General features: G+C 45.4%; 1 protein-coding gene across 5 annotated transcripts in view; it reads right to left on the minus strand.

Annotated features, from left to right (window-relative positions):
• Window positions 1-3,410: 3,410 nt before the first annotated feature.
• The window catches only part of WDR86 (WD repeat domain 86), a 31,963-nt gene continuing 20,985 nt past the window's right edge, over window positions 3,411-14,388 (minus strand). For 4 of the 5 annotated variants that reach the window (XM_028750072.2, XM_028750071.2, XM_028750070.2 and 1 more), the window contains 3 exons: window positions 11,947-12,082; window positions 7,437-7,540; window positions 3,411-5,588 (listed from right to left, as the gene is read on the minus strand). In XM_028750072.2, the coding sequence (XP_028605905.1) occupies window positions 5,370-5,588; window positions 7,437-7,540; window positions 11,947-12,082 (459 nt within the window). In that variant the 3' untranslated portion in view covers window positions 3,411-5,369. The remainder of the gene's footprint in view (window positions 5,589-7,436; window positions 7,541-11,946; window positions 12,083-14,388) is intronic. The other variant, XM_028750074.2, reaches the window with a different exon arrangement.

Raw genomic sequence — 14,388 nt, forward strand, 5'->3', positions numbered from 1 at the left:
CAGTGCTCCTTTCCTGAAACCCTGAAGAGCTGCTGTCAGTCAGTGTTGACACTACTGAGTTAGATGGACCGCCGGTCTGACTCATGTAAGGCAGCTTTCCTGTCTTCCACTGAAACGTTAATGGGGAGACGCCTCGCAAGCGGCTTCTTTTCGTAAGGAAGCCATCCATTAGCACCTACCGTGTGCCATTTGGCTTTCCTTTTTAAGAATAAGTTTTAAAAATTCGTAGAGTTGTCACATTTATGAGTACTATGAGAGCTAATTAGTGTAGAAGCCATTAGCCCTGCGTCTTTTACTTGGAACGCTGAAAGCACCCCAAAAGCTGCCACTCCAGCTGGAAAGAATTGTGCAAGTATTTGCAGTTTGCACAGCAAGAGTAATTGGCAGAAGCGTGAGAATGTTGTAATCTGCTCAGGAACAGGAAAGCAAATAAAAGATGCATTCATCCACCCCAAACGAGCAGGCAGAAGAATTGGCTGTAAGCCTCAAAAGCCATCCCGTCCCCCCACCAACTCTCTGACACTGTAGGGCTGGTACTATTGAAGTCAATTGAACTACTCCACAGTCTCCGCCACTGCCCCTTTTTCTCCTGTGTCCAGTTAACTCTGCTGCTCATCCTTGCTCAAAACCTATCAAGATTGCAAAATAATAATAATAATAATAATAATAATAATAATAATAATAATAAATAATAAATAATAATAATAATAAATAATCCAGTCATTTAAAAATAAAATATTGGCCCATGCCCTCCCCTCCAGGAAACTATCGGCTTGCAATTGAGCTCTTGTGCAACTTATACCAAATGCCCCCCTTCTTCTCCCTTCTATCTTACGGATATTTAGCCTCTTGGTTTTTTTCCATATATATGAGTTACACTTCTGAATGAATGAACTTTATTACAGGCATAGACCAGCATAAGAAAAAAATAATTCCATATTTGTATTTTTTGTACTTCTGCCAACCTCTGGGATTTCCCCTTAGCATGACGCTACCTCCATTCTTGGCTTCCTCTGTTTCACCTCCATTTCCCTCAGCACTGCCCACCTGAGTTGTTATTAGAGGAAATGGCTGTTTCATTAAAGGCAAACTGAAAGCAAGGTTTGTCACCTGCTTTGGCATTGTATAGTTGTTGTTTTTATTATTATTATTGAAATGAAAAGCTGCTGGAGGGAACCAGATTAGAACTATGGGGTGGGAATGGTAGCAATGGGAGCACCAATTGGGATCATTGTAGAGGCAATGGGTGAATGCACAACCTGCTTTGGTCAGCTGGCAATTGGGTCTTTTTAATTCAGTCTAGTGAAGAGAGAGGATAGATAAAGTATACACGCACTTCATATTTACAGTGGTGCCTCGCAAGACGAAATTAATTCGTTCCGCAAGTTTTTTCTTCTTGCGAGTTTTTCGTCTTGCGAAGCACGGTTTCCCATAGGAATGCATTGAAAATCAATCAATGCGTTCCTATGGAGACCGTCCGGGGACAGAGGGGAAGCGCCGCGCGCCTTCCCCTCTGTCCCCGGACCTGTTTTAAAGCAAGGGAAGGGGCAGCGGGGAGAATCGCTTCTCCCCGTTGTTGCCCCTTGGTTCAAAAGGGGTCCGGGGACAGCGGGGAAGACGCGCTGCGCTTCCCCGCTATCCCCGGAGCTTGCGGGGCAAGCTTCGTTTTGCGAAGCAAGCCCTTAGGGAAATGCGTCTTGCGAAGCGGCTAAGAAAACGAAAAACTCCGTCTAGCGAGTTTTTCGTCTTCCGAGGTGTTCGTCTTGCGGGGTACCACTGTATATAGCGCTTGCACCGTTCAAAGCATTTCACTGCATACACTATTTGCAGTAATCCTTACACCAGACCTGTAAAGTAGGCCAGTGTTGTTATTGCAGATGAGGAGGCTGAGGTTGAACTAATAGGGCCAGGTAGTGTATTTGTGGCTGAGAGATGTGAACCAGCAGCCTCACAGCTCATTCTCTCAAGTCACTACACCAGGAATGGAAAGCAGTGATTCCTGCTGACCCACCCACCAGCAGTGCCTTCTTGAGTTGGCTTTCTAGCAATATAACTTGCTGTTTAGAGGTATAGGATCAGCCTTGTAGGCCAAATTTGACAGAAGGTGGGACTGCCCTTCTGTCAACCACCTCACATCACAATGACATCAGGTGCAAGGTGCTTTGAAGTCCCAAAGTTGGGTTTCAAAGCACCTTGCAGGTCGTTGCTAAAAGGAAGGATTTCCCCCTCTGCTTTTGCAGGGGATTCCATGCAAACCCTTTCCTGAAACATGAAAGGGTTTGGCTGGAATGCTGCCAAAATGAGCAGGATTTAACCCTACATGGCTGATGAGCAGGGTTGTTAATTCCTGCTGCTTTGGCCGCATGTGTTTGTTACCTGCTGATAACAGGTGCATGCAGCCAATGCAGGATTTAAGTCCATCGGATGATACAATGAGTGTTGTCAGCTGATGGGAAGGTGTGCGTGGTTAGAGGAAAATGGTCTTATAGGCCAGCTTGGATGCCTTGGTGGGCTAAGATTAGCCCACAGGCCAGAGGTTCCCGGTCCCTGGGATAGAGGAAAACAGTACAGCACTTACAAAATTGCTGCCTTCCTTTTCTCCCCCATGCCAGTTATATTTCTTGTATTAAACTTACATTTGATGCCAATGTTGTAGAACACCTGGCTTGAGAGCAGTACACGTGAAAAGGATCTAGGAGTTTTGGTTGACCACAAACTTGACATGAGCCAACAGTGTGACGCGGCAGCTAAAAAAGCCAATGCAATTATGGGCTGCATCAATAGGAGTATAGCATCTAGATCAAGGGAAGTAATAGTGCCACTGTATTCTGCTCTGGTCAGACCTCACCTGGAGTACTGTGTCCAGTTCTGGGCACCACAGTTCAAGAAGGACACTGACAAACTGGAACGTGTCCAGAGGAGGACAACCAAAATGGTCCAAGGCCTGGAAACGATGCCTTATGAGGAACGGCTAAGGGAGCTGGGCATGTTTAGCCTGGAGAAGAGGAGGTTAAGGGGTGATATGATAGCCATGTTCAAATATATAAAAGGAAGTCATATGGAGGAGGGAGAAAGGTTGTTTTCTGCTGCTCCAGAGAAGCGGACACGGAGCAATGGATCCAAACTACAAGAAAGAAGATTCCACCTAAACATTAGGAAGAATTTCCTGACAGTAAGAGCTGTTCGACAGTGGAATTTGCTGCCAAGGAGTGTGGTGGAGTCTCCTTCTTTGGAGGTCTTTAAGCAGAGGCTTGACAGCCATATGTCAGGAGTGCTCTGATGGTGTTTCCTGCTTGGCAGGGGGTTGGACTCGATGGCCCTTGTGGTCTATTCCAACTCTATGATTCTCTATGGAAGCCTTTCTCCTGCTGTGATTAAAATCAGTCCAAAAAAAGAGAGGACACATTAAGTGTTATCTCTATGACAGTTTTTATTAACCCTCGCTTTGTCACAGGCACTGGCTCGGTATGCTACACAACAAAGAAAGCCACACACAAGTGATTAAAGTACTTGTTTCAGTTAAACACTGCTACAACAAAATCCACAACATCATAGTTACATATTTATGGCTCAGTGGTTATCTAAACAAACATCAGAGGGAGAAAAGAGAAAACCAGGGTAAGAGATTGCTTCCCCAGGTGGAGAAGCTTAGCCACACAAGCAACAGAGGTCTTCCAAAGCCTCATGCTAGACTCCACTTCCTTTGTCTTTCATGAACAGAAAAGCAGCTCACACAGCCTCCACTCCACACACATCCCATCTCAAGGACAGCTTCCAAGTCACTCTGCTGGGCCCATATTCCACACATTCACACACACACACATCTTTGCTGCAAGGGTTCCTCTCCAGTGAAGGACAGGAGATGTATCTCCCTGCTCCTTCTGCCACCAAGGAACCTACACACCTTTACTTCTGAAAGAGCTTACGTCAGACCCTCATTCCATCACCAGTCCCCATGGAGATTATCACAAGTATCTCTCACCCACTTACAAAAAACACTCCATATTTTACCCTGATAGAACCCAGACCAATTTGCTCCAACCGTATCCTCGTGAAGACAAGCCCAACCATTTTCCAGTTCCCAAATGTTGCCAGAAACCTCTCGCCCTGAAACCCAGTTTTGCTTTTAAGAATCCAGCCTTTTGCTTTTAACAGACGTTTGAAAAACAAATCAGTAAGTGAGGCTTTTTGTGGCCTGGAGCTGAATATGCTCATCTGTAGATCGAACTCTTGTTTAAGGGTCACCTGGAGAGGCCAGTGCAAAAGCTCACAATTCACCACAATGGCAATTTCTGCACATCACACTAAACTAAGCCATGGCCTAGTGCAGATGTAGAAATGTGCTGGCTCCCCAAGTGGAAAGGCAGCTGTGCAAAGTGCTGATTGGTGGGTGGCTGTGATCCCACCTTGGCTGCAATATGCTTTGCATATGCATCATGCTCTATGGGGAGTGGGGGGGGGGTTGTAAAAGTGCCATATCATTCATGAACTTATCCATCCATTTAGCATGATTCATTTGCAAATAATTGCAAAACTGCTCTGAGGAGAACGAGGGATTACAGACATCAGTAATCAGTCCTCTGCTTAGCTGGCTCTGCTGCAAAACCCAGAGAAGCAGTTTCCCCTGGCGTTAAATTATGGAATGGGAATATGTTGTTAACAAGGCATTAAGTACACATCCAACGCACGGCAACTGCTTTTTTCTGCATGTACCATTAAATACCTTTCCAGGTCTGGGCACAAAGCAAATGGGGGTGGGGAGGGGAGTTACCATACACCCCTGTTCTGTGACACGCCACCTAAACATGACATCAGGCTCCCTAACCTTCTATGACTGACCTGTTAAAGCTCTGGCTTCCACCCCTGAGTCTTCCTTGCCCCCTCCCTTTCTGAGCGGCTCCAAGTTGTACTGCCTCTGCGGGCCCAGTTGCTTAGAAATCTGCACCTGCAGTGTGCAGGATGAGACATCTCTGTGGGCGACAAATGGTGTGTGATGCAGTAGGCCAACAAAACGGGCATTTCTATATGTTCACGAGAACAGATACATCATCATGAAATAGGTATCTGTCATAGTTCACCTCCCTGCTTCTTTTTTGTTGCCATTTCATCAGCATCAGGCCAGGATCGTGCCCACACAGCTTGTGACCCACCTTGCTGAACGCAGCCCTCCCAGGATACAAGGCTGTGGCCAGCCAGGTGCTTGATTATGGCAGGTGGGCAGAAATGCCAGGACATGGAATCTGAGCCCCTGATAGGCCTGCTCAGTGTAATGAGCTACAGGCTGCATTTGGCTTGGTAGGTCAGTTGGCTCAGGCGTTCCCTTATGTAGTCGGCTGGGTGCTTCCTGTCCTCTCGCACCAGCCCAGCCGTCACACGAGCTCCACGGCCTCCTGCTCCCCCCTGTTTTCCTGGTGCACCATGCAGCCCACTTTGTTGTTGAAGAGCCGAGACAGGCTTCCCTTCTGAGAACGCCTGCCCTGGATCGACCTCTCCTTCCAGCGCCGCTTGCTCCGCTTGCTGACCTGCCGTATGTCCCAGATCCTTAGCGTGCCATCGTGGGAGGCCGTGTACAGTAATTCGTTGTGAATCTGGAACAAAAGTGCCGTATTTTAAAAGGGCAGCTTAACCATAATCACAACACAGCACACACAAGCAAAGAAGCAGCTTCTCTGTTCCTTTTTTTTGTACAACCCATTTGTGGAGCGGGGTTTTCTCCCTTCCGCCTGAGCCCAATCCCAGGTGTGGGTGGGGTGGCTGGTTACAAAGGTGTAAAACAACAGCCTCCTTTATTATTTCATTGTACAGTGGACACTCGGGATGCGAACGTGATCCATGCGGGATGCAACCCACAGCGTTCGCAACCCACAGCGGCGATTCAGTGCTTCTGCACATGCGCGGCCCCTGAAACCCAGAAGTAACCCGTTCCGGTACTTCCGGGTTTTGGCAGGTCTGTAACCCAAAAAAACACAACCTGAAGCGTCTGTAACCCGAGGTATGACTGTATGGTGGTTCAGCTTGCGTCCGAAGGGCCGTATGTGGCCCTCAATGCCTTTTTTTAGTGGCCCTCGGCAAAATTTGACACACACCCCAACCATCACACTGCCTCCCCAAATATGCTTTTCAGGGGATCAGCAACATCTGGAAGACCAAAGGTTCCTCACATCTGTGATATGTGACAGGTGAAAAGACACCCACAGTTTTGTCAGAGGCAGGACCTGTTCATGTGCAACCAAAGGGAGCACACAAAGAAAACAGGAAGTACTCCTTTATTCCCCCTCACCCTGCCTCCAGCATGATGAGAAGAAGAAAGTGTGGCAAGCACAGAAGGAACAAAGTCTGGCAGAGGTGGCCTGCTAATGCCTACCACTCAGAAGCAGACACAACACCCAGTGCGTGAACCCAGCTTCAAACCGATAGTGGCAGGAGATGCAATCCTAATTTTATTTATACTTAAACACCTAAGTAATTTTTAGTTTTACAAAAATTTTAAGAACAAACAAACACTTAAAAAGACATACAAACACGTATAATTTCATAATGTTTTTCATAAACCTCTTTATGAAATTTTTAACAAAGTGTTTCAAATGTAACGAAACCTGAAGAGGCATCATTATCTTGACCTCCTGGCTCCCACTTCCTGCGGGCTCCATCCAAAAAACAAAGGGCTCTTGACTCACCCCACTCCATGCAGCACAAAAGAGCAATAGAGCGTTGTTTTTTCCAGGGAGCTGCTCACTGCCATGTGCCTATCTTGGCTCATGAATGTGAGTGCATAACAGAAGAGCACAGCCAATGCCTCTCTCGCTGCTCACTCTGACGGAAGCTTTTGGCCTTCATCTCAGGCATGTTGGGTGCATAATTATGAGAGGGCTCTGCTCAAGAGTCCACTTCTGTTTACTGGGGAGGAATGGGTGAAAGAGCTTTTTTGCATGTGCCTTAGCTCTCTGAGAGCTTGCAGACTGGGGCTATAGCAAGCAGCCAGGTAAGAAGTCTGCGGGGGCTAGCTTGAATCCCCAGGTTGCCTAAGCAACATTTGGCTGGATATTGTGAATTAACTTACAACCCAGTCACCATGGATGGGTCTAGAACTTATTTTAAAGTTGTCTAAGCAAATCAACTTCATAGGGTGACCCTATGAGCAAGGAAACAATCCCCCCACAGTAGAGCCTTTTTCTTAAGAATCTTCCACGTCCATCACTGCACAACAATCGATGAGTATCGGTAACAATGTCAGTTCATTGTTCCATCTGGCTGAGCCTTGTCTGGACCAGTGGGAAGGGGCTTTTCAATGCTCTTTTCTAGTCTACCTGGAGATGCTGGGGATTGAACCTGGGGCCTTCAGCATCCAAAGCATGTGTTGTAAAAGTGACACCAAACAGTTCCTGACCCACAGAGCTATAGCCAAGTGTTGTGCAGCTGCTCTTTGTGAGGCTCACCTGGATGCAGTTAATAACCAGCTTGTGACCTCGGAACACTCTTTGCAGGATGCCGGTCTTGGTATTAAAAGCTCGGGCACAGGCGTCACCGCTTCCTGTAAACACTGTAATGAAAACAAGGATGAGGGACCTTTTCAGAATAACTTTTTTTTTATTCGTTTGCTATTAAAATGTTTGTTTTCTCCTATTTTCAACACAAAGGGTCAGCTCGGCAGGCAACAAAGCAAAGATTCAAATTACACAAGATAAGTGTCATTGAAATCATCAGAACTTACTCCCTGATAAGTCGGTTCAGGGTTGTAGCCTAAAGTGAGTCTTATAAGGGGAAAGGGTAGAACAGAGAAGGTAAATGTGCCAACCCTTTGGGAATTATTTTCAGCTAATTCCCATTTTTTGATAGCTAATTCTAATTTGATAATCCACCCTGAGGCTGAATATAGCACTCAATAAAATAATAATATATGTCAGGGGAGTCGTAATGTATTTTTTTGCTTTTTATCCTCACAACAAACTTGCAAGGTAGGCTGGGATGGGCACTTTCCCCAATTCTCTCAGTGAAATTCACAAGGAGGGGAACTGAAGCCAACTATCTTATATACAGTATTTTGGCACTCCTCATCTTTACATTTTTTTTTAATTTATAAGCATCCACCAAATACCAAAGATGGAAATAACTGGCACATGCAAAAAAAAGCCTTAAAATTTATGACATCAATAAGAATTTATGACATCAATTATAAATTAAATCAAAGCTAAACACCCTATATAGCCATGTAATTTCCTTTTCTATCAGTTAGGCACGAAGACCAAATATACCACAGGATGTAACACAAACAATGAATCACTTAGCAAGCAGAATGAGATTTTCTTTTCTTTAATTAATTGTTTGAACAACAGAGCAAGTCATTTTTAATCTTAGTGTCTTCTAAAAAGGGGCATTTCTATTTGGAATGTGTTAAATATTCTTTTTCATTCAATTAACCCAGGGCATTTTTTACTTTGAAAAGGTATCCTGCTATAGAAACCCATAATCACAGGGTTCATGTGATAAACATAGTCAAACAAAGGTTGCATTTACAATCCAGACATGTTGTAAAGCAAGAAAAGGCTTCCGAAGGGTGCCATGCCTGTCAAATTTAGAGTCCTCAAAGGTAATTCTTTGCCCTTTACCACCCACAGAGGTAATAGCTCCTCCCAGCACTCACATGGGATCTTTCTCCTCCCATCTAGCAATGAATTCTTATTAATGGGTCTAGGTGGCAAACAGTTCTGGGTTGCAAAGAGTGGCACAGCCTCTGTTAGGTGTATTGGGAAGTGAAGGGCATTAGTGAATTACATGCAATGTCCAATTCATCCTTAAGCTGCTGTTTTCTGTATTCAAAGCTAAAACATATCTGAAGAGGTCAAGGCCCATGGCTCAGTGGCAAAGAGCATGTTTTGGCTGCAGGTTAGATGGCTGGTATCTCCAGACTCCTGCCTGAAACCCTGGAGGGTTTCTGCCACTCTCTGCAAACAATACTGAGCTAGTTAGAGGGACGCGGGTGGCGCTGTGGGTAAAAGCCTCAGCGCCTAGGGCTTGCCGATCGAAAGGTCGGCGGTTCGAATCCCCGCGGCGGGGTGCGCTCCCATTGTTCGGTCCCAGCGCCTGCCAACCTAGCAGTTCGAAAGCACCCCTGGGTGCAAGTAGATAAATAGGGACCGCTTACTAGCGGGAAGGTAAACGGCGTTTCCGTGTGCTGCCCTGGCTCGCCAGATGCAGCTTGTCACGCTGGCCACGTGACCCGGAAGTGTCTCCGGACAGCGCTGGCCCCCGGCCTCTTGAGTGAGATGGGCGCACAACCCTAGAGTTTGTCAAGACTGGCCCGTACGGGCAGGGGTACCTTTACCTTTACCTTTAGCCGTGTTGGTCTGCCATAGTCAAAACAAAATTTAAAAAATTCCTTCCAGTAGCACCTTAGAGACCAACTATGTTATTGGTATGAGCGTTCGTGTGCATGTGCTCGGGCTCAGAATAAGGGAGCTCCTGACTGGCTATGGCGTTAGGATGACAAGACATGAAGGAATGCATTACTAAAGCATTCTAGAGCCAGCAGCTTTTTTGCAGCTCAGGCTGCAAGGGGTAGACTCTTAGCTTTAGTTGCCAAGGATGCTTTCTGGTATGATTACTTCAGGTAGGCAAACATCCTCTCTACACTTTCAGTTCTAGCATGTCCAGGCTAAGAGGGAAGGAAACCTGTTGATGCAGAATGGGCATCAAAACACAACCGCAACTGTTTTCAGCACAAATTGTGCCACTTCAGCTTTATGCTTGCTGCACATCCAATATGCAACTGGGGTTGTGTCAGCATGAATAAAGTCTGAAAGGGGTATCAGATTGGGTATATGTAGAAAAAAGGCACGCAAAGCCAGTAACGCCCTCTGAGAACATTTATTACTTTACATCCAATTACTACATTGTTGGGTGGTTTTTTTTTAACAGAGATCAGGAGAACAGTCCAAGTTTGCCAACTGCCAGGATGATTTTGTGCCATCTGGAAGCATTTATTCCTTAAACGCAAAGGCCTTGGTCTGCTGCTACAGAAGGGGAGAGTGTGACTATCTCTGGATGAACAACGGACTGTTCTGCTTTTCTACCAAGGCCAAGCGTGCGCAGGGGGCAAAAAATAAAGAAAGACCCAGCTCAGAATACCTATGCACTTAAAGCCCAAAATGACCTTAAAGTACCCTCAATGTTCAACTGAATGTGGGGGGGAGGAGCATAATATAATTTGCAGTGTGGCTATGCAGCTTAATCTTTTGGGCTAGCAAGGTAGGGTACTGCCAGCAGGGGAAGAGCCCCAATTTAACATTTGGCTTTTAACTGGTAGCAGCTAATGCCAAGGGCATAATCTGCCAGGCACACCTCTGATGAAAGCCCCATTGGAATGAAGCCACCTGGACCATGGGCAGTGGGAGAATGAGGAGGAAGTTAGCTGCTAGCGTAATTCCTCGCCGCCGCAACCCAATATGCTCATTACCTACCATGCAGCTGAAAGGGATTCGAGCCTACAAGTTACAGAGTCCCCTCTCTGCAGGCCAGAACTCTGGGCTACATGGATCCATTCCAGGGAGTTCATGCCAAAACCTACATGCTTCTACGACAGGGTAGGGAGTCCTTTTAGCCTGACATGCCAGATCCTTATCTTCCCACACCCCCATGGAAATATGACAGCTGGCTGGGCTGACCCATCTGTCAATCATCTGATGTCATAATGGCATCAGGCTACTGATATCTGGGTGGTCCTGCCTACCTATCAAAGTTGATGGGGGCGGCGGGGTGCTTTGCCAGTGTGTTCCCTTCACCTAATGAGCAACCTTATCAGGTGATGAGAAAAGGGGTTACATCCTGCTACTTTGGGTGCACAGCCCCAACCCTGTGGGGAACAGGGGGTGCAGACAATGGAAAATTTTATTTGCATTTGTGTACTTAAGCCTAGATTGTTTTTTTCTTTGTAATGTTGAGTTTATTATGTGTTTCCTAAACTACAGATTATTGTTATTTTGAATTTACTGACATATACTATATTTTGTATATTTGTACTTTTACTGCTTTGAATGTTTGCTGTAAGCCACTTTGGGCACAGCTTGTTGTAGAAAAGTGACATATAAGTAAACTCAATCAAAGCCCTGCCCTTGTATATCAGCTGACATCACTCACCCATCAGTGTGACATCAGCTGGGCATGGTTTGGGTGAAAACGCCTTGTAAGCCAAACTGGACTCTCCAGCAGGCCAGGATTGGCCCACAGGCTGTAAATTCCTCACTCCTGTTCTAGGAGGTCTTTGGTTTTTCTGCAGTACAGTTTTTCCACAAATGCCTGGAAAACTGGTTTAACCAGAGACCATAGCAAGCCACCAAAATGAGATTTAAAGTAATAACCACAGCTGAGTTTTTGAAAAGATGTCACTCATTCACAATCTTCATCCTTAACAGGATATTTCATCAATATTCATCTGCTTTCACTACTTGCAACATCTGTCAGTTAGATTTTTATTGTTTGCAGCCAATTTACTTATTACTTACTTTCAACTATTTATATACCACTTAATCACCAAAGTTGCTAAGCGGTGCCATTACAAGCTCTGCAACATACACAAAAGCAATTTCACAGGCCTGGTCTAAAAATATAAGTGTGTCTTCAACTCTAGCAAAGTGTGCCAGGTGAGCAAAATGGCATCAGGGATGAGAGGAAAGAAAATTCAAAATCTGAAACAAGATGTGTGACACCCTTTTTATATGGAGCTAAAACTCTACATGAGCCTCTGCCTAGCTCTGTGTTGTTGGCTTACTTAACAAAAGAAGGAGAATAACATGGGGGTGATTGTCTCCTTCATACCATCAGGACTTGGATAGTTGTGGCAAATTTCTGCTATAAGGAGAATACACAGAAGGTGGTCATTCCTGGACTAACATATCTGTTGCCAGTGGACAAGATGAGAAAAGGCAATTGGGAGGGTTTGTTGGAACTTACATATTCCAGCATGGTATTTCAAAGTGCTGACGCTGTGCTTGTGAGCCTTGAATGTCCGGACTCGCTCCCCCGTATCGGCCAACCAGCATTTCACTGTCCTGTCTGCACTCCCTGAATACAAGCGCCGATTCACAAGCTAAGAGGGGAAAGAGAGGAAAGATCACTTTCGCGAGGGAGCATTGTTCGGAGTCATGGTCATTTTCGGCGCTGCCTTCCCCCTGCAAAAAGAAAAACGATGACACAATTCAATGATATGATTGCAATGTAGAAAGCAGCACAGCTTTTGGAGCTCTAACACAGACCTCTGATCTTATGTTCTGCACGCAGCCAGGGCTCCCAGTGGGCCTCCAAATGGCTTTGAGATGTCAAAGAGGAACAGATGAAATAGCTCTCACTCTGCTAGTATAATTAGGAGCAGATCCTTTAAAGCTAGTGAAGTTCCATCCCTTTGCATATATCTGTAAATAAACCACATATCATGAAGACCCCACAGTCTCCGCTGTGCCTCATTCCCAAAAGGAAACATGAATCCTGGGTGAGCACCTGGAACTCCTGGAATATCTCACCATTCAGAGACTGGGGTGGCATGCAACAATAGAGTATTAAAAACAGTTTAAAATAAGTGACACTCACAAGAAAGGGAGGGGTGTGTGTGTGTGTGTGTGTGTGTGTGTGTGTGTGTGATGGCAAAGGCCAGGGTAAAGAGTTGCATTTCAGCATAATGAATATGCTAGATGCACCTCTGTGGGGAGGGAATTCAATAACTTCCTGAACTTCTTAGAGCAGTTGACCTACTTAGAGGGCCACCTCTGCTGAGCTTAACATCCAATAGAGTCTGTAGAAGAGGTAATGACTGCACAGTGGTACCTCAGAAGTCAAACGGAATCCGTTTTGGAAGTCCGTTTGACTTCCAAAACATTCGGAAACCAAGGCGCGGCTTCTGATCGGCTGTAGGAAGCTCCTGCAACCAATTGAAGCCAGGTTGGACATGCAGGTTCCAAAGAACGTTTGCAAACTGTAACACTCACTTCCGGGTTTGTGGCGTTCGGGAGCCCAAACGTTTGAGTCGCAAGGTACCAAGGTACGACTGTATTTGTTCCTCAGAAAATGGAGGTACAAAGAATCCCTTGTATATGCTTCTAATTTAAAAGACAGTGGATTAGAATGACTAACCCAATGACTTGGGTAACATAGACTGGAGGTGGCAATTCAATTCAGGATTATAAACAAGCAAATCTATATGTATTTAGTTAATGGCAAGCAGTTTTTTTAAATGTAGGGTCAGTTACAAAACTCTGGGCTCATCTACACTTACATTTCGCCCTGTGCTTTCTAGGCAGAGGTCCATGTCTTAAAGTGTGGTGTCAGAGCACCTCCCTGCCCCCCTGCTTTCCCCAGGAAAAACTGCTTTTTAACGCTGAATCTGAACAAGCAACAATTCAGGTTTTCTGCAGATTGACGTTTTCTCCAATGCAGAAGTAAAAAAGCGGGTTTTCATGGGGAAAAGCACCAGGCCAAACAAAAAAGTGCTCCAACACATGGCTTTAAAGAGCAGACGTGTTCCTAGAAATGTGGCACAAAAGGAAGTCTGGATGAGGCCTCTGAGAAGCTGCACACTCCATAACCAAAGCCAATGTCTCCTACCAATTCATATTTTCAGCTATTTTCCTCTACAGAAAACATACATAGGCAAGAAACCCACAAAACAGCAAACTTTCTTGTTCAGAAAACTTCAGTTTGGTGCAGGTTCCCCCTCCCCCTCCTCCTGAAGGAATGCTTGCTTCCAGAAGAGATCCATTATTTTAAATAAAAGAAACATTTCATGCAACCTCCCACAACAGTCATTTGGCTAATGGAATGGAAAAACAACTGCAGCCGTAGGGCTTAAGGTATCCTATATCGTGAGGCACATACCAAGTGTGTTATAGGAAAGCCTATACACGATTTTTGCTTCATTTATGTCAAGATAAAATAAAGTGGCCAATCTCTGCGAAACGTGCTTTTAATTTCTTTCATTAGAAAGACAGGCATGCCTTTCATCGACAAGAGCTGAGATTAATTTCCCATGATTAGCAAGGGAAGGGAGAAGCGGGAAAGAGCCCTTTCCACCATAGGTTTCTTCCAAACTTATCCAAACCCTAACAATGCCTGATTTTTTAAAAAATAAAATAGCTGGGGAGACACAAATCCCAATTATAATCTGCCTGTGGCTTGAAGAAGCAGCAAACGGCTTTGTTGCTGTGTTTTTCTTGGCTGGCATTGGAAAAGGCTTTGTTCACTCTGGCTAATTTCCCAACAGAGCGGCTGTTGGAGAAAAGCACAGCAGATCACGGAAAACAAGGAGTACAACTGTGCTCATACCTCTTAGGGAATGTCTGCAGAGTGGCAACTGCCTGAGCTCCTAAAAGACAGATACTCTAGCCTTCTGTGGCATTCGCATGC

The sequence above is a fragment of the Podarcis muralis genome, chromosome 12 (assembly GCF_964188315.1).
Source record: "Podarcis muralis chromosome 12, rPodMur119.hap1.1, whole genome shotgun sequence".
In the NCBI taxonomy this organism is placed as follows: domain Eukaryota; kingdom Metazoa; phylum Chordata; class Lepidosauria; order Squamata; family Lacertidae; genus Podarcis; species Podarcis muralis.